This window comes from Mustelus asterias, chromosome 9, assembly GCF_964213995.1.
Source record: "Mustelus asterias chromosome 9, sMusAst1.hap1.1, whole genome shotgun sequence".
Classification (NCBI taxonomy): Eukaryota; Metazoa; Chordata; class Chondrichthyes; order Carcharhiniformes; family Triakidae; genus Mustelus; species Mustelus asterias.
In genome coordinates this window covers 139,618,771-139,640,838 of record NC_135809.1, presented here as the reverse complement: position 1 = coordinate 139,640,838, position 22,068 = coordinate 139,618,771, and the positions used below count along the sequence as shown (strand labels likewise).

The 22,068-nt window shown below is 45.9% G+C and overlaps 1 protein-coding gene across 2 annotated transcripts in view; it reads left to right on the top strand.

Annotated features, from left to right (window-relative positions):
• caprin1b (cell cycle associated protein 1b) overlaps positions 1–22,068 on the top strand; it is a 271,770-nt gene that overhangs the window by 127,886 nt on the left and 121,816 nt on the right. For both annotated transcript variants that reach the window (XM_078221064.1, XM_078221066.1), the window contains exon 7: positions 19,022–19,074. In XM_078221064.1, the coding sequence (XP_078077190.1) occupies positions 19,022–19,074 (53 nt within the window). The remainder of the gene's footprint in view (positions 1–19,021; positions 19,075–22,068) is intronic.

The following is a 22,068-nucleotide window of genomic DNA, read 5'->3' as shown; positions in this document are numbered from 1 at the left end:
GCTTGCATTCACTCTATCTATACCCATCAAAATCTTATACACCTCTATCAAATCTCCCCTCAATCTTCTACGCTCCAGGGAATAAAGTCCCAACCTATTCAATCTCTCTCTGTAACTCAGCTTCTCAAGTCCTTGTGAACCTTCTCTGCACTCTTTCAATCTTATTGACATCCTTCCTGTAACTAGGTGACCAAAACTGTACACAATACTCCAAATTCGGCCTCACCAATGCCTTATATAACCTTACCATAACACTCCAACTTTTATACTCGATACTCCGATTTATAAAGGCCAATGTACCAAAGGCACTCTTTACGACCCTATCCACCTGTGACGTCACTTTTAGGGAATTCTGTACCTGTATTCCCAGATCCCTCTGTTCAACTGCACTCTTCAGAGTCCTACCATTTACCCTGTACGTTCTTCTTTGGTTTGTCCTTCCAAAGTGCAATATCTCACACTTGTCTGCGTTAAATTCCATTTGCCATTTTTCAGCCCATTTTTCGAGTTGGTCCAAATCCCTCTGCAAGCTTTGAAAACCTTCCTCACTGTCCACTACACCTCCAATCTTTGTATCATCAGCAAACTTGCTGATCCAATTTACCACATTATCATCCAGATCATTGATATAGATGACAAACAACAATGGACCCAACACCGATCCCTGTGGCACACCACTAGTCACAGACCTCCCCACATCTCATCTTTTTTTTATTCATTCGTGGAACATGGACATCACTGGCTGGCCAGCATTTATTGTCCATCCTTAGTTGCCCTTGAGAAGGTGGTGGTGAGCTGCTGCCTTGAATCACTGCAGTCCAGCTCAGCCTATGGATTTGAATTCTGCCTTTGCCTCCTATTTGTTGCAATCACTGCAACAACTTTTTAAGGAGATATTTGAATTGCCAGTGACTGACTGAAAGCATCACATGTCAAGATTTCAAGTTTTTAGACTTTTTTACTAAAACGAAAAAATTTAAAGCAACATTGATAAACTGCTATTTAGTAACCAACTTACTTTTTAAACAACAAAAAAGATCCCCCATATTACTTTCAACATGACCAAAAATCACACAACACGGTTGTATTTTAAGTAGACACTTTTTCTCACAGAGGCGGTCTAAAGTTATTCTCCATTTCCCAAAGCCTGTTTCCTTCTTTCCTTTTCCCAGCTGGGTGACATCTAATTCCAGAACTGATTTGATTTATTATTGTCACATGTATTAGTTTACAGTAAAAAGTATTGTTTCTTGTGTGGAACACAGACAAAGCATACCATTCATAGAGAAGGAAAGAGAATGGTGCAAAATGTAGTGTTGCAGTCATAGCTAGGGTGTAAAGAAAGATCAACTTAATATAAGGTAAGTTCATTCAAAAGTCTGATGGCAGCAGGGAAGAAGCTGTTCTTGAGTTGGTTGGTACATGAACTGGCTTCACCATGAAGGTTACATGGGAGGTTCTTTCCTGCTGACCCCAACTAGACTATTCTTCCAGCCTCCTTTTAACTCCTCACAAAATCAGCCTAAGGGCGGCACAGTGGTTAGCACTACTGCCTAACAGCACCAGGGACCTGGGTTCAATTCCGGCCTTGGGTAACTGTGTGGAGTTTGCACGTTTTCCTCGTGTCTGCGTGGATTTCCTCCTACACTCCAAAGATGTGCAGGTCAGGTAGATTGGCCATGGTAAATTGCCTCTTCATGTCAGGGGGATTAGCAGGGTAAATATGTGGAGTTATGGGTATAGGGCCTGGGTGGGATTACTGCTCAGGGAGACGAGAGATGAAATTGCTGGGCCTCTGACGGAAATCTTTGTCGCTTCTTTGGACACGGGTGAGGTCCCTGAGGATTGGAGGATAGCGAATGTGGTCCCGTTGTTTAAGAAGGGTAGCAGGGATAACCCAGGAAATTATAGGCCGGTGAGCTTGAAGTCCGTGGTAGGGAAGTTGTTGGAGAGGATTCTTAGAGACAGGATGTATGTGCATTTAGAACGGAACAATCTCATTAGTGACAGACAGCATGGTTTTGTAAGAGGGAGGTTGTGCCTTACAAATTTGGTGGAGTTTTTTGAGGAAGTGACAAAAACGGTTGATGAAGGAAGGGCCGTGGATGTCGTCTATATGGATTTCAGTAAGGCATTTGACAAAGTCCCACATGGCAGGTTGGTTAAGAAGGTTAAGGCTCATGGGATACAAGGAGAAGTGGCTAGATGGGTGGAGAACTGGCTTGGCCATAGGAGACAGAGGGTAGTGGTCGAAGGGTCTTTTTCCGGCTGGAGGTCTGTGACCAGTGGTGTTCCGCAGGGCTCTGTACTGGGACCTCTGCTATTTGTGATATATATAAATGATTTGGAAGAAGGTGTAACTGGTGTAATCAGCAAGTTTGCGGATGACACGAAGATGGCTGGACTTGCGGATAGCGAAGAGCATTGTCGGGCAATACAGCAGGATATAGATAGGCTGGAAAATTGGGCGGAGAGGTGGCAGATGGAGTTTAATCCGGATAAATGCGAAGTGATGCAATTTGGAAGAAATAATGTAGGGAGGAGTTATACAATAAATGGCAGAGTCATCAGGAGTATAGAAACACAGAGGGACCTAGGTGTGCAAGTCCACAAATCCTTGAAGGTGGCAACACAGGTGGAGAAGGTGGTGAAGAAGGCATATGGTATGCTTGCCTTTATAGGACGGGGTATAGAGTATAAAAGCTGGAGTCTGATGATGCAGCTGTATAGAACGCTGGTTAGGCCACATTTGGAGTACTGCGTCCAGTTCTGGTCGCCGCACTACCAGAAGGACGTGGAGGCGTTAGAGAGAGTGCAGAGAAGGTTTACCAGGATGTTGCCTGGTATGGAGGGTCTTAGCTATGAGGAGAGATTGGGTAAACTGGGGCTGTTCTCCCTGGAAAGACGGAGAATGAGGGGAGATCTAACAGAGGTGTACAAGATTATGAAGGGGATAGATAGGGTGAACGGTGGGAAGCTTTTTCCCAGATCAGAAGTGACGTTCACGAGGGGTCACGGGCTCAAGGTGAGAGGGGCGAAGTATAACCCAGATGTTAGAGGGATGTTTTTTTACACAGAGGGTGGTGGGGGCCTGGAATGCGCTGCCAAGTAGGGTGGTGGAGGCAGGCACGCGGACATCGTTTAAGACTTACCTGGATAGTCACATGAGCAGCCAGGGAATGGAGGGATACAAACGATTGGTCTAGTTGGACCAAGGAGCGGCACAGGCTTGGAGGGCCGAAGGGCCTGTTTCCTGTGCTGTACTGTTCTTTGTTCTTTATTGTCAGTGCAGGCTCATTGGGCCGAATGGCCTACTTCTGCACTTTAGGGATTCTATGATTCTCAGTATGAACTCCCACCGCGTTCTGAATGCTGAACCATTGGGGCAGCATTTCCTTTGCTGCAGATCTAGCTGTCTCTATTGCTTGCTGCAATGTTCCATTGAAGCCCAATATAGAAACATAGAAGATAGGAGCAGAAGGAGGCCATTTGGCCCTTTGAGCTTGCTCCACCATTCATTATGATCATGGCTGATCATCCAACTCAGTCGCCTAATCCTGCTTTTCCCCAGAACCTTTGATCCCATTCGCCCCAAGTGCTATATCTAGCCACCTCTTGAATACATTCAATGTTTAGGCATCAACTACTTCCTGTGGTAATGAATTCCACAGGCTCACCACGCTTTGGGTAAAGAAATGTCTCCTCATCTCTGTCCTGAATGGTCTACCCCGAATGCTCAGACTGTGACCCTTGGTTCTGGACTCCCCCACCATCGGGAACATAAGAACTAGGAGCAGGAGAAGGCCATCTGGCTCCTTGAGCTTGCTCCACCATTCAATAAGATCATGGCTGATCTTTTTGTGGTCTCAGTTCCACTTACTTGCCCGCTCATCATAGCCCTAAGTTCCTTCGCTGTTCAAAAATTTGTCTATCCTTGCCTTAAAAACATTCAATGAGGTAGTCTCGACTGCCTCACTGGGCAGGGAATTCCACAGATTCACAATCCTTTGTGTGAAGACGTTCCTCCTCAACTCAGTCCTAAATTGGCTTCCCCTTATTTTGAGGCCATACCTCCTAATTCTAGTTTCACCTGCCAGTGGAAGCAACTTCCCTGCTTCTGTCTTATCTATTCCCTCCATAATCTTGTATGTTTCTATAAGATCTCCCCTCATTCTTCTGAATTCCAATGAGTATAGCCCCAGTCTACTCAGTCTCTCCTCATAAGCCGACCCTCTTAACTCCAAAATCAACTGAGTGAATCTCCTCTGCACCCCTCCAAGTGTAGGTATATCTTTTCTCAAGTAAGGAGACCAAAACTGTACAAACTACTCCAGGTGTGGCTTCACCAGCACCTTTTATACAGCTGCAACATAGATGCAGTTTAAAAACAGTGAGGTTCTCCAGCAATGAAGGACAAAATTCCATTTGCCGCCTTAATTACCTGCTGCACCTGCAAACCCAACGTTTTGTAATTAATATGCAAGGTGCTAAATTGGGGGGAAGACTAATCACAACAATATTAGGCAGGAACTGAAGAATGTAGATTGGGGCAGATGTTTGAGGGCAAATCAACACCTGGCATGTGGGAGACTTTCAAGTGTAAGTTGATAGGAATTCAGGACTGGCACATTCCTGTAAGGATGAAGGCTAAGTATGGCAAGTTTTGGGAACCTTGGATAACGAGAGATATTGTGAGCCGAGTCAAAGAGAAAAAGGAAGCATTTGTCAAAGCTAGGAGGCTGAGAACACACGAAGCAAGTGTGGAACACAAGGAAAGCAGAAAGAAACTTGAGTAAGGAGGGGCTAAATGGAGTCATGAAAAAGCATTGGCCAGCGGGATTAAGGAAAATCCCAAGGCTTTTTATACATATGTAAAGAGCAAAAGGCTAGCCAGGGAGAGGGTTGGCCCACTCAAGGACAAGGGAGGGAATCTATGCGTGGAGCCAGAGGAAATGGGCGAGGTATTAAATGAGTACTTTGCGTCAGTATTCACCGAAGAGAAGGACTTGGTGATTGATGAGTCTTGGAAAGGATGTTTAGATAGTTTGAGTCATGTTGAAATCAAAAAGGAGGTATTGGGGTTCTTGAGAAACATTAAGATCGACAAGTCCCCAGGGCCTGATGGGATATACCCCAGAATACTCAGCGAGGCAAGGGAGGAAATTGCTGGGGCCTTGAGAGAAATCTTTGTATGTTCAGTGGCTACAGGGGAGGTCACAATGTGGAGCTGTCGGTGTTGGGCTGGGGTAAACACAGTAAGAAGTCTCACAACACCAGGTTACAGTCCACCAGGTTTATTTGGTAGCACAAGCCACTAACTTTCGGACTGCTGCTCCTTCATCAGGTAAGTGGGAGTTCTGTTCACAAACAGGGCATATAAAGACACAAACTCAATCTACAAAATAATGATTGGAATGAGAGTCTTTACAGGTAATCAAGTCTTAAAGGTACAGACAATGTGAGTGGAGAGAGGGTTAAGCACAGATTAAAGAGAAGTGTATTGTCTCCAGCCAGGACGGGTAGTGAGATTTTGCAAGCCCAGGCAAGTCGTGGAGGTTACAGATAGTGTGACATGAACCCAAGATTCCGGTTGAGGCCGTCCTCGTGTGTGGAACTTGGCTATCAGTCTCTGCTCAGCGACTCTACACTGTCGTGTGTCGTGAAGGCGGCCTTGGAGAACACTTACCCGAAGATCGGAGGCCAAATGCCTGTGAGCGCTGAAATGTTCCCCAACAGGAAGAGAATACTCTTCATAGTCACCCCACAGTGCAGAAAGAGGCCATTTGGCCCATCGCGTCTGCACCGACCACAAACCCACCCAGGCCCTACCCCCTTATCCCTGCATATTTACCCGTTAATCCCTCTAACCTACGCATCTCAGGACACTTAGGGGCAATTTTAGCATGGCCAATCAACCTAACCCGCACGTCTTTGGACTGGTGATTGTCGAGCGGTGTTCATTCATCCATTGTCGTAGCGTCTGCGTGGTCATCCCAGTGTACCATGCCTCGGGACATCCTTTCCTGCAGCATATCAGGTAGACAACGTTGGCTGAGATGCAAGTGTCTGTACTGTGTATCTGGTGGATGGTGTTCTCATGTGAGATGATGGCACCCGTGATCCGGCACATGTTGCAGAGGTTGCTGTGGCAGGGTTGTGTGGTGTCGTGGTCACTGTTCGCCTGAAGGCTGGGTAGTTTGCTGCGGACAATGGTCTGTTTGAGGTTGTGCGGTTGTTTGAAGGCAAGAAGTGGGGGTGTGGGGATGGCCTTGGCGAGATGTTCGTCTTCATCAATGACATGTTCAAGGTTCTGGCTACACCGCGGGCAACCTGAAACCCATTGTACAAAGAATCCCCAGCTTTTGTCGTGACACTATGGACTTCCTACAGAAACTCAGCACACATGGAGCAGTTGAACCAGGAGCACTCTTCGTCACAATGGATGTCTCGGCACTCTACACCAACATTCTCCACGACGATGGCATTGCTGCAACAGCCTCAGTACTCAACGCCGACAACTGCCAGTTTCCAGTTTTACAACTCATCCGCTTCATCCTGGACCACAATGTCTTCACCTTCAACAACCAGTTCTTCATCCAGACAAACGGAACAGCCATGGGGACCAAATTCGCACCTCAATATGCCAACATCTTCATGCACAGGTTCAAACAAGAGTTCTTCACTGCACAGGACCTCCAACCGGTGCTATCCACTAGATACATTGATGACATTTTCTTCTTTTGGACTTACGGTGAACAATCACTGAAACAACCATATGATGACATCAACAAGTTCCATCCCACCATCAGACTCACCATGGACTACTCTCCGGAATCGGCTGCATTCTTGGACACATGCATCTCCATCAAGGACGGTCACCTCAGCACTTCACTGTGCCGCAAACACACGGATAACCTCACAATGCTCCACTTCTCCAGATTCCACCCTAAACACGTTAAAGAAGCCATCCCCGACAGGTAAGCCCTCCGTATACACAGGATCTTCTCAGATGAGGAGGATCGCAACAGACACCTCCAGACGCTGAAGGATGCCCTCATAAGAACAGGATATGACGCTCGACTCACCGATCGACAGTTCCAACGCGCCACAGCGATGAACCGCACCGACCTCCTGAGAAGACAAACACGGGACATGGCGGACAGAGTACCTATCGTCGTCCAGTACTTCTCCGGAGCGGAGAAGCTACGACATCTTCTCCGGAGCCTTCAACATGTCATTGATGAAGACGAACATCTCGCCAAGGCCATCCCCACACCCCCTCTTCTTGCCTTCAAACAACCGCACAACCTCAAATAGACCATTGTCCACAGCAAACCACCCAGCCTTCAGGAGAACAGTGACCACGACACCGCACAAACCTGCCACAGCAACCTCTGCAAGACGGGCTGGATCATCGACTCGGATGCCATCATCTCCCATGAGAACACCATACACTTGCAACTTGGCCAACATTGTCTACCTGATACGCTGCAGGAAAGGATGTCCCGAGGCATGGTACTTTGGGGAGACCATGCAGACGCTACGATAACGGATGAATGAACACCGCTCGACAATCACCAGGCAAGAGTGTTCTCCACTAGGTTGATTCCGGAGTTGAGAGGGTTGGCTTACGAGGAGAGGCTGAGTAAACTGGGGCTATACTCATTGGAATTCGGAAGAATGAGAACAAGAACAAAGAACAGTACAGCACAGGAAACAGGCCCTTCGGCCCTCCAAGCCTGTGCCGCTCCTTGGTCCAACTAGACCAATCGTTTGTATCCCTCCATTCCCAGGCTGCTCATGTGACTATCCAGGTAAGTCTTAAACGATGTCCGCGTGCCTGCCTCCACCACCCTACTTGGCAGCGCATTCCAGGCCCCCACCACCCTCTGTGTAAAAAACATCCCTCTAATATCTGAGTTATACTTCGCCCCTCTCACCTTGAGCTCGTGAACGTCACTTCTGATCTGGGAAAAAGCTTCCCACTGTTCACCCTATCTATCCCCTTCATAATCTTGTACACCTCTCTTAGATCTCCCCTCATTCTCCGTCTTTCCAGGGAGAACAACCCCAGTTTACCCAATCTCTCCTCATAGCTAAGACCCTCCATACCAGACAACATCCTGGTAAACCTTCTCTGCACTCTCTCTAACACCTCCACGTCCTTCTGGTAGTGCGGCGACCAGAACTGGACGCAGTACTCCAAATGTGGCCTAACCTGCGTTCTATACAGCTGCATCATCAGACTCCAGCTTTTATACTCTATACCCCGTCCTATAAAGGCAAGCATACCATATGCCTTCTTCACCACCTTCTCCACCTGTGTTGCCACCTTCAAGGATTTGTGGACTTGCACACCTAGGTCCCTCTGTGTTTCTATACTCCTGATGACTCTGCCATTTATTGTATAACTCCTCCCTACATTATTTCTTCCAAAATGCATCACTTCGCATTTATCCGGATTAAACTCCATCTGCCACCTCTCCGCCCAATTTTCCAGCCTATCTATATCCTGCTGTATTGCCCGACAATGCTCTTCGCTATCCGCAAGTCCAGCCATCTTCGTGTCATCCGCAAACTTGCTGATTACACCAGTTACACCTTCTTCCAAATCATTTATATATATATATCACAAATAGCAGAGGTCCCAGCACAGAGCCCTGCGGAACACCACTGGTCACAGACCTCCAGCCGGAAAAAGACCCTTCGACCACTACCCTCTGTCTCCTATGGCCAAGCCAGTTCTCCACCCATCTAGCCACTTCTTGTATCCCATGAGCCTTAACCTTCTTAACCAACCTGCCATGTGGGACTTTGTCAAATGCCTTACTGAAATCCATGTAGACGACATCCACGGCCCTTCCTTCTTCAACCGTTTTTGTCACTTCCTCAAAAATCTCCACGAAATTTGTAAGGCACGACCTCCCTCTTACAAAACCATGCTGTCTGTCATTAATGAGATTGTTCCGTTCTAAATGCACATACATCCTGTCTCTAAGAATCCTCTCCAACAACTTCCCTACCACGGACTTCAAGCTCACCGGCCTATAATTTCCTGGGTTATCCCTGCTACCCTTCTTAAACAACGGGACCACATTCGCTATCCTACAATCCTCAGGGACCTCACCCGTGTCCAAAGAAGCGACAAAGATTTCCGTCAGAGGCCCAGCAATTTCATCTCTCGTCTCCCTGAGCAGTCCAGGATAGATGCCATCAGGCCCTGGGGCTTTGTCAGTTTTAATGTTCCCTAAAAAACCTAACACTTCCTCTCTTGTAATGGAGATTTTCTCTAACGGGTCAACACCTCCCTCCGAGACATTCCCGGTTAACACGCCCCTCTCCTTCGTGAATACCGATGCAAAGTATTCATGAGGGGCGATCTTATAGAAACATATACGATTATGAAGAGAATAGATAGGATAGAAGCAGGGAAGTTGTTTCCACTGGAGGGTGAAACTAGAACTAGGGGGCATAGCCTCAAAATAAGGGGATGCCGATTTAGGACTGAGTTGAGAAGGAACTTCTTCACACGAAGGGTTGTGAATCTGTGGAATTCCCTGCCCAGTGAAGCAGTTGAGGCTACCTCATTGAATGTTTTCAAGGCAAGGATAGATACATTTTTGAACACTAAAGGAATTAAGGGTTATGGTGAGCGGGCGGGTACGTGGAGTTGAGTCCACAGAAAGATCAGCCATGATCTTTTTGAATGGCGGAGCAGGCTCGAGCGGCCAGATGGCCTACTCCTGCTCCTTGTTCTTATGTTCCTGTTGGGGAAAACTTCAGTGGTCACGGGCATTTGGCCTCTGATCTTCGGGTAAGCATTCTCCAAGGCGGCCTGCACGACACATGACAACGCAGAGTCGCTGAGCAGAGACTGATAACCAAGTTCCGCACACAGGAGGACAGCCTCAACCGGGATGTTGGGTTCATGTCACACGATCTGTAACCCCCATGACTTGCCTGGGCTTGCAAAATCTCACTAACTGTCCTGTCTGGAGGCAATACACATCTCTTAAACCTGTGCTTAACCCTGTCTCCACTCACCTTGTCTGTACCTTTAAGACTTGGTTAACTGTAAAGACTCGCATTCCAACCATTATTTTGTAAAGTGAGTTTGTGTCTTTATATGCCCTGTTTGTGAACAGAACTTCCACTTACCTGATGAAGGAGCAGCACTCCGAAAGCTAGTTGCTTGAGCTACCAAATAAACCTGTTGGACTTTAACCTGGTGTTGTGAGACTTCATACAGGGAAGGTCCCAGAGGATTGGAGAATAGCCAATGTTGTTCCTTTGTTTATGAAGGGTAGCAAGAATAATCCACGTAATACATCAGTGGTAGGGAAATTATTGGAGAGGGTTCTTCGAGACAGGATTTATTCCCACTTGGAAATAAGTGGACGTATGAGTGAGAGGCGACATGGTTTTGTGAAAGGGGGGCCGTGTCTCACGAACTTGATCGAGTTTTTTGAGGAAGTGACGAAGATGATTGATGAGGTTAGGGAAGTGGATGTTGTCTACATGGACTTCAGTAAGGCCTTTGACATGGCAGACAGGTGCAGAAGATGAAGTCGCAAGGCGAGCTGGCAAGGTGGATACAAAACTGGCGCGGTCAAAGAAGACAGAGGGTAGCAATCGAAGAGTGCGTTTCTGAATGGAGGCCTGTGACAAGTGGCATTCCTCAGGGATCAGTGCTAGGACCTTTGCTGTTTGTAATATATGTAAATTATTTGCAGTAATATATATAAATGATTTGCAGGAAAATGTAACTGGTTTGATTGTAAGTTTGCAGACAACACAAAGGTTGGTGGATTTGCGGATAGCGATGAGGACCATCAGAGGATACAGCAGGATATAGATCAATTGGAGACTTGGGCGGAGAGATGGCAGATGGAATTTAATCCAGACAAATGTGAGGTGATGCATTTTGGAAGGTCTAATACAGATAGGAAATATACAGTAAATGGCAGAACCCTTAAGAGTATTGATAGGCAAAGGGATCTGGATGTACAGCTACACAGGTCACTGAAAGTGGCTTTGCAGGTGGAGAAGGTAGTCAAGAAGGCATACGGCATGCTTGCCTTCATCGGCCGGGGCATTGAGTTTAAAAATTGGCAAGTCATGTTGCAGCTTTATAGAACCTTAGTTAGGCCACACTTGGAATATAGTGTTCAGTTCTGGTCGCCACACAATCAGAAAGATTTGGAGGCTTAGGAGAGGGTACAGAAAAGATTTACCAGGATGTTGCCTGGTATGGAGGGCATTTGCTATGAAGAGAGGTTGGAGAAAGTTGGTTTGTTCTCACTGGAATGACGGAGGTTGAGGGGCGACCTGATAGAAGTCGACAAGATTATGAGAGGCATGGACAGAGTGGATAGTCAGAAGCTTTTTCCCAGGGTGGAAGAGTCAATTACTAGGGGGCACAGGTTTAAGGTGCGAGGGGCAAGATTTAAAGGAGATGTATGAGGCAGATTTTTTACACAGAGAGTAGTGGGTCGTGGAACCTGTTGTCGGGGGAGGTAGTGGAAGCGGATACGGTAGTCACTTTTAAGGGGTGTCTTGACAAATGCATGAATAGGATGGGAATAGAGGGATATGGTCCCTGGAAGGGTCGGGGGTTTTAGCTCAGTCGGGCAGCATGGTTGGTGCAGGCTTGGAGGACTGAGGGCCTGTTCCTGTGCTGTAATTTTCTTTGTTCTTTGACACCCAAGTCCCTCTGCACATGCTGCAATTTTTTACCATTTAAATAATAGTCCATTTTGCTGTTGTTCCTTCCAAAATGGACAACCTAACATTTACCAACATTGTACTCTATCTGCCATACCCTTGCCCACTCAAGACTACCTACATCCTTTTGCAGACTTTCTGCGTCCTCTGCACACTTTGCTCTGCCACTGATCTTCGTGTCATCTGTGAATTTTGACACACTATGCTGGATCCCCAACTCCAAATTATCTATGTAAATAGTAAACAGTTGCGGTCCCAATACTGATCCCTGAGGCACACCACTTGTCACTGATCGCCAACCAGAAAAATACCCTTTTTTAATTTAATTTTTATAATTCATTTGTGAGACGTGTGTCACTGGTTGGCCAGCACGTAATGCCCATAAAGTCCTTGAGAAGTCCAAGATAGATAAGTCGCCAGGTCCGGATGGGTACATCCCAGGTTACTGTGGGAGGCGAGGGAAGAGATTGCAGAGCCTCTGGCGATGATCTTTGAGTCGTCGATGGAGACGGGAGAGGTGCCGGAGGATTGGAGGATTGTGGATGTGGTTCCTATTTTCAAGAAGGGGAATAGGGATAGCCCAGGAAATTACTGACCAGTGAGTCTAACCTCAGTGGTTGGTAAGCAGATGGAGAAGATCCTGAGGGACAAGATTTATGAGCATTTAGATAGGTTTAGTATGCTCAAGAATACTCAGCATGGCTTTGTCAAAGGCAGATCGTGCCTTACGAGCCTGGTGGAGTTCTTCGAAAATGTGACTAAACACATTGACGAAGGGAAAGTGGTAGATGTGGTTTATATGGATTTTAGCAAGGCGTTTGATAAGGTCCCCCATGCGAGGCTTCCAGGAAAATTGAGAGGGCATGGGATCCAAGGGGCTGCTGCCCTGTGGATCCAGAACTGGCTTGCCCAAAGGAGGCAGAGAGTGGGTATAGATGGGTCTTTTTCTAAATGGAGGTCGGTCACCAGTGGTGTGCCCCAGGGATCTGTTCTGGGACCCTTGCAGTTTGTCATTTTCATAAATGACCTGGATGAGGAAGCAGAGGGATGGGTTGGTACGTTTGCTGACGACACGAAGGTTGGTGGGGTTGTGGATAGTCTGGAGGGATGTCAGAAGTTACAGAGGGGCATAGATAGGATGCAGGACTGGGTGGAGAAGTGGCAGATTGACTTCAACCCAGATAAATGCGTAGTGGTCCATTTTGGCAGGTCAAATGGGGTGAAGGAGTACAATATAAAGGGAAAGACTCTTAGTACATAGAACATAGAACAGCACAGAACAGGCTCTTTGGCCCACGATGTTGTGCCAAGCTTTATCTGAAACCAAGATCAAGCTATCCCACTCCCTATCATCCTGGTGTGCTCCATGTGCCTATCCAATAACCGCTTAAATGTTCCTAAAGTGTCTGACTCCACTATCACTGCAGGCAGTCCACTCCACACCACAACCACTCTCTGAGTAAAGAACCTATCTCTGATATCCTTCCTATATCTCCCACCACGAACCCTATAGTTATGCCCCCTTGTAATAGCTCCATCCACCCGAGGAAATAGTCTTTGAACGTTCACTCTATCTATCCCCTTCATCATTTTATAAACCTCTATTAAGTCTCCCCTCAGCCTCCTCCGCTCCCTCAACCTTTCCTCATAAGACCTACCCTCCAAACCAGGCAGCACCCTGGTAAATCTCCTCTGCACTCTTTCCAGCGCTTCCACATCCTTCTTATAGTGAGGTGACCAGAGCTGCACACAATATTCCAAATGTGGTCTCACCAAGGTCCTGTACAGTTGCAGCATAACGCCACGGCTCTTAAACTCCAACCCCCTGTTAATAAAAGCTAACACACTATAGGCCTTCTTCACAGCTCTATCCACTTGAGTGGCGACCTTTAGAGATCTGTGGATATGTTCCCCAAGATCTCTCTGTTCCTCCACAGTCTTCAGAACCCTACCTTTGACCCTGTAATCCACATTTAAATTAGTCCTACCAAAATGAATCACCTCACATTTATCAGTGTTAAACTCCATTTGCCATTTTTCAGCCCAGCTTTGCATCCTATCTGTCTCTTTGCAGCCTACAACAGCCCTCCACCTCATCCATTACTCCACCAATCTTGGTGTCATCAGCAAATTTACTGATCCACCCTTCAGCCCCCTCCTCTAAGTCATTAATAAAAATCACAAAGAGCAGAGGACCAAGCACTGATCCCTGTGGCACTCCGCTAGCAACCTGCCTCCAATCCGAAAATTTTCCATCCACCACCACCCTCTGTCTTCGATCAGACAGTCAGTTACCTATCCAATCGGCCAACTTTCCCTCTATCCCACACCTCCTCACTTTCATCATAAGCCGACCATGGGGGACCTTATCAAACGCCTTACTAAAATCCATGTATATGACATCAACTGCCCTACCTTCATCAACACACTTAGTTACCTCCTCAAAAAATTCAATCAAATTTGTGAGGCACGACTTGCCCTTCACGAATCCGTGCTGACTATCCCGGATTAATCTGCATCTTTCTAAATGGTCGTAAATCCCATCCCTAAGGACCTTTTCCATCTATTTACCAACCACCGAAGTAAGACTAACCGGTCTATAATTACCAGGGTCGTTTCTATTCCCTTTCTTAAACAGAGGAACAACATTCGCCATTCTCCAGTCCTCTGGCACCATCCCCGTGGACAGCGAGGACCCAAAGATCAAAGCCAAAGGCTCTGCAATCTCATCCCTTGCCTCCCAAAGAATCCTAGGATATATTTCATCAGGCCCAGGGGACTTATCGACCTTCAGTTTATTCAAAACTGCCAGGACATCCTCCCTCCGAACATCTATTTCCTCCAGCCTATTAGCCTATAACACCTTCTCTTCCTCAAAAACATGGCCCCTCTCCTTGGTGAACACTGAAGAAAAGTATTCATTCATCACCTCGCCTATCTCCACTGACTCCATACACAAGTTCTGTAGAGGATCAGAAGGACCTTGTGGTCCGGGTCCGTAGGACTCTAAAATCGGCCCCGCAGGTGGAGGAGATGGTTAAGAAGGCGTGGTGTGCTGGCTTTTATCAATAGAGGATTGAGGTTAGGAGTCTGGGGATAATGATGCAGCTATATAAGACCTTCGTCAGGCCCCACTTGGAGTACTGTGCTCAGTTCTGGTCGCCTCATTACAGGAAGGATGTGGAAAAGATTGAAAGGGTGCAGAGGCGATTCACAAGGATGTTGCCTGGATTGAGTGGCATGCCTTATGAGGATAGGCTGAGGGAGCTGGATCTTTACTCCTTGGAGAGACGTAGGATGAGAGGAGACCTAATAGAGGTATATAAGATGTTGAGAGGCATAGATCGGGTGGACTCTCAGAGGCTTTTTCCCAGGGTGGAAATGGCTGCTACGAGAGGACACAGATTTAAGGTGCTGTGGGGTAGGTACAGGGGAAATGTTAGGGGTAAGTTTTTCACACAGAGGGTGGTGGGCGTGTGGAATCAGCTGCCGTCGGTGGTGGAGCAAACTCAATAGGGTCTTATAACAGACTCCTGGATGAGTACATGGGACTTAATAGGATGGAGGGTTATAGGTCGGCCTAAAAGGTCGGGCTATGTTCGGCTCAACTTGTGGGGCCGAAGGGTCTGTTTTGTGCTGTAGTTTTTCTATGTTTCTCCAATTGATTTGAGAATATTCCCACTACCAATGTTAGGCTCACTGGTCTATAATTCCCTGTTTTATCTTAACTCCCTTTTTGAATATTGGAGTGACATTCGCCATCCTCCAATCTTCAGGGACTGTTCCAGAGTCTATAAAATCCTGGAAGATGACCACCAATGCATCCACAATTGCTAGAGCCATTTCCTTAAGTACTCTGGGATGTAGATTATCAAGCCCTGGGAATTTATCCACCTTCAATCCCATCAATTTTCCCAGCACCATTTGACTACTAATATTGATCTCCCTCAGTTCTTCCCTCTCACTAAATCTTGCATTCTCCAACATTTCTGGAATCTGATTTGTGTCCTCTTTTGTGACGACAGAACCAAAGTATGTCTTTAGTTGCTCGGCCATTTCTTTGTCCCCTATTATACGTTCCCCTGTTTCTGTCTGTAGGGGGCCTACATTTGTCTTCACCAACCTCTTTCTCTTCACGCATCTATAGAAACTTAGTGTCAATCTTTATGTTTCCTTTATTAAGATTTAGCACCCTCATCTCTGAATCAACTACTTCACTCTCCGTCTTGATAAAAAATTCTATCATGTTATGGTCGCTCATCCCTAAGGGGTCTCGCACAACTAGATTGGCAATGATTCCCTTCTCATTACACAGTACCCAGTCTAAGATGGCCTGCTCTCTAACTGCTTCCTCCACATATTGGTCAAGAAAACCATTCCGTATACACTCCAGGAATTCCTCCTCGAGGGCATTGTAACTAATTTGATTTGCCCAATCTATGTGCAGATTAAAATCACCCATCATCACTGATATTCCCTTATCACATGCATCTCTAATTTAATGTTCAATGCCATTCCCAACATCACCACTGAAGTTTGGGGGTCTATATGACACCCACTAATGTTTTTTGCCCCTTGGTATTTCTCAACTCTACTCATACAGACTTCACGTTAGAACATAGAACATAGAACATTACAGCGCAGAACAGGCCCTTCGGCCCACGATGTTGCACCGACCAGTTAAAAAAAAAACTGTGACCCTCCAACCTAAACCAATTTCTTTTCGTCCATGAACCTATCTACGGATCTCTTAAACGCCCCCAAACTAGGCGCATTTACTACTGATGCTGGCAGGGCATTCCAATCCCTCACCACCCTCTGGGTAAAGAACCTACCCCTGACATCGGTTCTATAACTACCCCCCCTCAATTTAAAGCCATGCCCCCTCGTGCTGGATTTCTCCATCAGAGGAAAAAGGCTATCACTATCCACCCTATCTAAACCTCTAATCATCTTATATGTTTCAATAAGATCCCCTCTTAGCCGCCGCCTTTCCAGCGAAAACAATCCCAAATCCCTCAGCCTCTCCTCATAGGATCTCCCCTCCATACCAGGCAACATCCTGGTAAACCTCCTCTGCACCCTCTCCAAAGCCTCCACATCCTTCCTGTAATGTGGGGACCAGAACTGCACACAGTACTCCAAGTGCGGCCGCACCAGAGTTGTGTACAGTTGCAACATAACGCTACGACTCCTAAATTCAATCCCCCTACCAATAAACGCCAAGACACCATATGCCTTCTTAACAACCTTATCTACTTGATTCCCAACTTTCAGGGATCTATGCACACATACACCTAGATCCCTCTGCTCCTCCACACTATTCAAAGTCCTCCCGTTAGCCCTATACTCAACACATCTGTTATTCCTACCAAAGTGAATTACCTCACACTTCTCCGCATTAAACTCCATCCGCCACCTCTCGGCCCAACTTTGCAACCTGTCTAAGTCTTCCTGCAAACTACGACACCCTTCCTCACTGTCTACCACACCACCGACTTTGGTGTCATCAGCAAATTTGCTAATCCACCCAACTATACCCTCATCCAGATCATTAATAAATATTACAAACAGCAGTGGCCCCAAAACAGATCCCTGAGGTACACCACTTGTAACCGCACTCCATGATGAATATTTACTATCAACCACCACCCTCTGTTTCCTATCCGCTAGCCAATTCCTGATCCAATTTCCTAGATCACCCCCAATCCCATATATCTGCATTTTCTGCAGAAGCCTACCATGGTGAACCTTATCAAACGCCTTACTAAAATCCATATATACCACGTCCACTGCCTTGCCCCCATCCACCTCCTTGGTCACTTTCTCAAAAAACTCAATAAGGTTAGTAAGGCACGACCTACCTGCCACAAAACCATGCTGACTATCACCTATCAATTCATTACTCTCCAAATAACTATAAATCCTATCCCTTATAATTTTTTCCAACATCTTGCCGACAACAGAAGTGAGACTCACCGGTCTATAATTCCCGGGGAAGTCTCTGTTCCCCTTCTTAAACAATGGGACAACATTCGCTAACCTCCAATCTTCTGGTACTATACCAGAGGCCAACGACGACCTGAAGATCAGAGCCAGAGGCTCTGCAATCACTTCTCTTGCCTCCCAGAGAATCCTTGGATAAATCCCATCCGGACCAGTTGTCAGAGCTAATATCCTTTCTCACTATTGTGTAAATTTCCCCTTTAACCAGCAGTGCCACTCCACCACCTTTTCCTTTATGCATGTCTTTCCTCACTATTGAATACCCTGGGACATTCAGTTCCCACCCCTGGTTACCCTGCAGCCATGTCTCTGTAATCCCAATTATATAGAATTACATCGATCTACGTGATTAGTTCATCCACTTTATTGCAAATGCTCCACCCATTAAGGCACAGAGTCTTTAAGCTTGTCTTTTTAAAATTGTTCGTCTCGCTCCCAATATTTTTCTCTATAGCCCTGTTTGAACTTTGTCCTTGGTTTCTCTGCCTTTCACGTTTGTGATTCCCTTTTCTACCTCTTGTTTCTGTCCTTGCTCCCTCCTTCCATGACTCTTTACATAGGTTCCCACCCCCCTGACATATTATTTAACCCTCCCCAACCGCTCTAGCAAACAGTCCCCCAAAGCATTCCCTCTTCTGATTTGGCATGTTATAGCATTGCAGACTTTTGACGCTTTTCAGAATTAAATGTTGATAGTTTTAATGGTGTGGTGGGGACTGTAACACAACTTTCATTCGAGTTATATTATTGTAAACAGATCTTTTCGGATAAATATTTGTGGTAGCTAACTTTGAGCTGTGGCTCAGGTGGTCGTACATTTGCCTCCTAGTTAGAAGGATGGCAGTTCAAATCCCACCCCTGAGATTTGAGCACGTAATCTAGATTGATGTTGCAAGGCACCAGAGTGGGAGGGTTGTGGTGGAACTTCTATTTTTTATATATGAAACATTAAACTGAGGCCCTGTCTGCCCTCTGAAGGGGATATAAAAAAGGATGTGGCACTGTTTTGAAGAAGAATAGGACCATTTTCCCTGGTATCCTAGTACATATTTCATCCCTCAACCAACATCACTGAAACATTATCATTTCCAGTTTGCGGGACCTCGTTTGCAAATTGCCAGCTGCATTTCCCACAGTACAGTTGCAACTAAACTTGAGAAATACTTCATAAACAGTGAATTGCTTTGGGAAGTCATAAGGTTGTGGAAGATGTTACATAAATGCAAGAATTTTACAAAAATGTCTGGTTTTGATTTAGATCATGTATGTTATTTTAACCGTACTTTTGCAGAACCTGAAGCAGTTGAAGAATATGTGGAACAAACTGATGTAGAAGCAAGAGAGGTGAGTGACATTCAATTTCTAGTTACCAGATTTTACAACAGCATGAATGAGGGATAAACTAGCTGCAAAAAAATAGCATAAGCAGCAGAAGTAGGAGTATGCCATTTGATCCCTTGAGCCTGCTCCACAATTCAATAAGACCACGCTGATCTGATTGTGGCCTTATCTCCACTTTACTGTCTCCCCTTCCCTGCCATATTCTTTGACTCCCTTGTTGTTCAAAAATCTACCTAACTCGGCTTTGAATATATTCATTGACTCAGCCTCCACTGCACTCTGACTTCCAAAGATTAATTGAGAGAAGAAATTTCTCATCTCATTCTAAATCAGAGAGCCTGTGAAACTTTGCCCCCAACCTCTAGAATCACCCATGGGGAAACATTCTACGCATTTCCTCTTTTAAGCCCTCTCACAATCAAAGGAAAAGGTAGCAGTGTAGCTCTGTAAATTAAGGATAACAGTCCCATAGTGAGCGGAACGTTAGTCTTAAAGATCAAAATATAGAATCAGTTTGGATTGGGACAAGAAATTGCAACGCTAAGAAGTCACTTGTGAGAGTAGTTTATAAGTCCCCTAATAGTAACTATACTGCCGGACAGCGTATACAGGAAGAAATAATTGGGGCTTGTAAGAAAGGTACTGCAACAATCATGAGTGATTTTAATCTACATACAGATTGGTAAATGTAACCTGGAAGATGAACTCGTGGTGTTTTCAGGACATTTCATAGAACAGCACATTCTAGAACCAACCAGAGAACAGGCTTTTCTAAACCTGGTATTGTGGAATGAGACAGGTCAGTAGGGGGAGGAGATCATGCCTGAGTAAGACAAAGATAGTGTGAGTATTGGGACTTTGAATCAAAGTGGAAACTCAACTGGTAAGCCTCGAGTTTAAATTTAGTTAATAATCAGACCTAGAAGTAGTAGTAATTAACCTACAAGTAAGTTAAATTATTTAGTTGAACGGGGCCTGCCTGGTTCTGACAGTTATCTGTCGATCATCTGAAAGTTCTTGGTTAAATTGGTGCTAATTACTGTAGTAGGAAGCTAAATCAGCTGGTGACTCATCAGAGTCTCTATATATAAGAGAGGGTTTTTTAAAGGGAGGAGACGGAGACAGACTGAGTACTTGGGAGTTTGATTCAAAGTCGGATGTCAGTGCAATTAGGAGAAAGAGGTGCTTCAGGGAAAGTTTATTGCAAGAAGTAAAGCTTATGGAGTGGATTAATCAGTAATGCTAAGTAACGAGAGAGATTGAGAGCTTGAATGACTTGCAAGAGCTGAGCTGACCACGTTCTATGCCACATGAAAATGTTGCCATTGAGAAACAGGTAAGGTGTGCATTGGTGTGTGTTTTGTTCAATTATCTTTCAATGCTTAGGTGATTTATTAGGTCTTATTAGTAAGGATCACTAGCATAAGTCAAGTTTATTGGGAGCACAATGTTCAGCATCATTCGCGACGACTCATACTGAAGCAGTCCATGTTCAAATGCAACAAGATCTGGGCAATATCCAGACTTGGGCTGACAAGTGGCAAATAACATTCGTGCCAGACATGCCATCACCAATAAGAGACACTCTAACCACTGCTCCGTTCAGTGGTGTTACCATCACTGAATCCCCCATTGTTGACATCCTTAGGGTTACCATTGACCAAAAACTCAACTGGACTCGCCACATAAACACAGTGGCTACAAGAGCAAGACAGAGGCTAGGAATGCTGCAATAAGTAACTCTCCTCCTGATTCCCCAAAGTCTCTCCTCCATCTACAAGGCACGCGTCAGGAGTGTGATGGAATACTCCCCACTTGCCAGGATGGGTGCAGCTCCAACAACACTCGAAGCTTGACACCATCCTGGACGTAACAGCTAGCTTGATTTGCACCACATCCACAAACATCCACTCCGTCCACCACTGCTCAGTATTAGCAGTGTGTACTTTCTACATGATGCACTGCAGCAATTCACCAAAGATCCTTAGCACCTTCCAAACCCACGACCACTTCCATCTAAAAGGGCAAGGCCAGCAGATACATGGGAACACCACCACCTGCAAGTTCCCCTCCAAGCCACTCACTATCCTAACTTGGAAGTATATTGCCGTCCCTTTGCAGTCGCTGGGTTAAAATCCTGGAATTCCCTCCGTAACAGCATTGTGGGTCAACCCACTGCAATGATTCAAGAAGGCAGGTCGCCACCACCTTCTCAAGGGCAACCAGGGATGGGCAATAAATATGGCTAGCCAGCGATGCCCATGTCTCACGAATGAATAAGAAAAAGAACTAACTTAATCAAACTAATTAACACACAATGATGGCAGGTCCGGTTATGTGTTGCAATTGCAGCACATGGAAGCTTCTGGATGCCACTGTGGTCATGGGGAATTACGTCTGCATTAAGTTTTTCCGGCTGCAGAAACTTTGGCGAAGGGTGTATGAGCTGGAGGTTGAGCTGCAGACACTGACTCAACTGGTGGTTTTGGAAGAGGGAAGAGGATGTTACCTGGATGCTTTGTACCAGGAGGTCATACCCCATGGATTAGTGCCTTCTGATTTGGTTAGTGGTCAGGGGCAGGAGGGTGTGACCATGAATGAGACAGGCAAGGGGACCCAGAGAGCAGGAGTACAGAAGCCTCGATCTCTACATTTGTCAAACAGATTTGAGGTTCTTTCTGCTTGTTTGGATGTGAGAGGGGGCTCCAGGACGGATGAGTTAACTGACCATGGCATTGTGGTACAGGAAGCCAGAAGGGGATAGTATAGTGAGGGGCTTACATACATTTCTGCTCTAGTCCAGAAGGACTCGATGGGCCAAATGGCCTAATTCTGCTCCTTTATCTTATGGCCTTATGGGTAAATGCAGGTAAGATGTTTGCCCTGGTTGGGGAATCTAGACCAGAGGGACAATTTGAAAATAGGGGATTTTTTTTTTACTTGAGTGCTCTGAATCTTTAGAATTCTCTACTCCAGAGGGCTATGGAAGCTCAGATA